At 44.9% G+C, this 3,275-nt stretch overlaps 1 protein-coding gene across 1 annotated transcript; it reads right to left on the bottom strand.

The window, feature by feature from the left end:
- Positions 1–218: 218 nt before the first annotated feature.
- LOC136496143 (BTB/POZ and MATH domain-containing protein 2-like) lies at positions 219–2,218 on the bottom strand. The gene is made up of 2 exons (XM_066491847.1): positions 1,124–2,218; positions 219–281 (listed from the first exon to the last, which is right to left on the bottom strand). Exons 1-2 carry the CDS (start codon positions 2,216–2,218, stop codon positions 219–221), a joined length of 1,158 nt encoding a protein of 385 aa, XP_066347944.1.
- Positions 2,219–3,275: the final 1,057 nt, after the last annotated feature.

Genomic DNA, 3,275 nt, shown 5'->3' with positions numbered 1-3,275 from the left:
AACCCTCGGTCCATCGTGTATGGACTCCTCGCTTTACCTTCTCCATCCCCTGTTGACCACCTCGACGCACCCAACATCTGCACATTCACAAACCAAGGAATTGAACATGTTTCACAACACACTCAACACAACATAATGTGACACCTCAGATTAGCATAAACAAACACATATGAAATATGAGCTCAAATAAAAAAATCCCAAACCTCTGAACTCTTGCGTCAATTATTCATCACACATGAATGAAAGCACTTCTCAACTTGATCTCTCCATATAGCAGTTACAGTTTTGAGTATTTTCAACCATTCATATAAGCATTTTAAGTCATGCATTTATAATTATAGATGTAGGTATCTTAGGTACATGTTTGGGTTTACTTATGATTATTTTAATTAATAGCGATATGGACAAATTTAAGGATTATTTTTATGTTGTTTTTATAATGGCATCTATGGGTAAATTAAACCAAGGTTAGGGGGTCTGTTTATGTTATTTTTCATAACGGTAGTGGTGGGTTATTTTGTTCAATATACTTAGGAGGTTACTTTATACTATTTTTCTAATGGCTGAGGATGGTGATTATTTATTTAGAAAAAATAGATCAAATTGCTCTAATTGAGTGATGACCGAAGTTTATTGAATTGATGGATGAATGTTTATGATTTTTGAGAATTTGGTTTTTTCATGGCACGTCTCGTGGAAATTAACGTGAAGGCTCTGCTTGATATCTTTATTGGCACGGCTTCATCTGTCTCTAGTTCCTTTGCCACGATACAACGTAAATCTACGAGCCAGAGCCGACAAAGCTAAAAAAAGTTTTATGTTTTTTCATAGTTCATCTATCTATGAAGATATAGATAAAAAAGTACCTATAGTGCACGAAAAAATTGAAGCTAGCCGATGCTCTACCAAGTGCAGCCTAAAAGATACTAGTTTCAGAGTTCAGTGGCACACATTCTCTTGATTAGGAATTCTGCTAGATGCCTGCAGTGGTTCGATCTATTCATGACTCTGTGTCATAAAAGCAGAGCCATACTAGTATATATGAACAAATGGAGGAATCAGCTTTTAAATTGGAGGCAACATATATAGAGCTATCATTTGACTAGATTCCTAGAGAAGCTAGCTTGTCCAAAATCTCCAACAGAACCAAAGGGCAGCTCTCGACGAGATGACAGAACCCACTAGTCTGCACGACAGCACCAAGCACTCCCCGCGAAGCTATGAATCCGAGACAAGCGTTCTTGAGCTGCACGCAGCGGTGCTGCTCGGCCAAAGCCAGAGTAGTCGCCACCGTGTCCGCGTCGATGCTACGGCACATCCTCACCTCGCACAGCAGCCTCAGCCTGTCCAGCCCATACCGATCCGCGGCCACCAGCAGGTGCTGCATCGGCACATTCCTGTCCTTGTCATCGTCCGTGGCAACGCCACCGTCACCGCCGTCACCGTCCGGCAGAGTGTCCGTGTACAGGAAGTGAAGCAGCGCCTCGAAGATGGAAGGCTCCATGTCGTCGACCTTGACGCGCGTTGCGGCCTTCTCCTTCATGGGGCCGAAGAGCTCCGCCCTGAACACCGCGGACCTCGCGGCGAGGATGCACCGGTGTGCCGGGAACGACCGCCCGCCTACGACGAACGTCACGTCCGCGCCGTCCCCGTCCCTGAGCATGCTCGCCAGGTCCTGCAGCATGCTGGGCTCCGGGACGACGATGGCGCTCAGGTCCTCGACACGGGGGTCTTGGATGACGGTCAGGACGCACCTGACCGTGAAGCCGTCGTTGCTGTCGCGCAGCAGCGTCCGGAAGAGACGCTTGGATTTATGTATCAAGGGGGGCCAGCCCCAGCCTATTAAAGGTGACTTGAAGGTATGCTCCGCGTTTTCCTTCACCCACACTTTGCCATCCTTGCCGAAGACGGTGAAGGTGAACCTGACCCTCACGCCCTCCTGTCCTCCTTCGGGAATCAAGAAGGCCGACACTTTGTCTTTATGCTCCGCCGACCTCCCGTCTGGGTAGAGCCTGATGTTCCAGTCGTAGCCGCCGACGTGGAAATTCCTCGAGCTGACAAACTCGCCGACGCCCATGCCTTCGAGCAGCGAGAAGTTGATCACGTCGAAGTTGTGCGCCGCGGTGATGCCTTGTGTCAGGCAACTCGACGACGTCTCTGCCACTGCCACTGGCAGCGATTTGCCGTTCACCGATGGGACGGCACAGGCGTGTGCCATTGTGGAAGACGATTGAAGGTCGATCGGAGACAACGTAGGGGAGCACCATCAACAATTGAAGTATATACACACACCAGAGCACCTGGCCGTCTTGTATAAAATTGGGGCTAGGATACCGACAGGGATCCGAACTATGACTAGGAGTCCAAAACGGCTAAAGCTGAGAAAATAACTAGGGGAAAGGTTTGGACTTGGATTTGGTTTCTCTCCTAATTTTTTTTCCAGAATCACTTTTTGTGAACCATTGGGCTTGTAGTTTTTGGATAATATATAAGGGCCCGTTTGGGATGTAGAAAAAAAAAATTCTATTCATGTATTTTACCTATATAAAATTAAATTGATTTATGCTAAATTTTTATACGATTTATGTAAAATTTCCACGTTCCAAATAGATCCTGATGCCCTCAACAGTCACGATGGTATTCATACACGAGTGGGGATTCAAACGTGGTGACCGAAGAGACTGCATACAGGGACAGATCTAAAGGGGGGGGGGGGGGCTCCAGCCCCCCTACAGCTGGTGCATCAATGGAAATATGGGGAGGGTGAGGGAGAAGAAGAGGTGGAGGAAAGAAGAAAAATGGAGAAAGAGAGTAAGAATAAGAGACCAGCCCCCACTTCAATCCTGTTCTGCATCCGTCACTGACTGCATATATAACTTTTCAATGATTATCAAATTGTATTTTGAAAACAATGTATCCATAATCGTGACATCCATGATCGAGACGGGTAAAACTGTTTGACTCCTCGTAAAACGAGAATTGCATTCTTTTTTACTGACTGATGGAGTATGTTTGTTTGAAAATATTGTTTACTTTAGCTTTGTCTTAAGTCAAAGTTTTCTAACTTCGACTAAGTTTTTCGAAGACCATATTAGCATATACAAATTCAAATAAATACACTATTAAGACATAATCCATACAAAAATTGATATTCCATACAAAATTTAATGAAACTAATTTGCTATTCCTTGATTTTTTTTTGTGCCACATATCTTTAACTATGGCTCCTTATCTCTATATACACCTAAAAAGACTCTAAAGTAATCATCTATCCG

Source organism: Miscanthus floridulus, chromosome 12 (genome assembly GCF_019320115.1).
Source record: "Miscanthus floridulus cultivar M001 chromosome 12, ASM1932011v1, whole genome shotgun sequence".
In the NCBI taxonomy this organism is placed as follows: domain Eukaryota; kingdom Viridiplantae; phylum Streptophyta; class Magnoliopsida; order Poales; family Poaceae; genus Miscanthus; species Miscanthus floridulus.
This window is presented reverse-complemented; position numbering and strand designations above follow the sequence as displayed.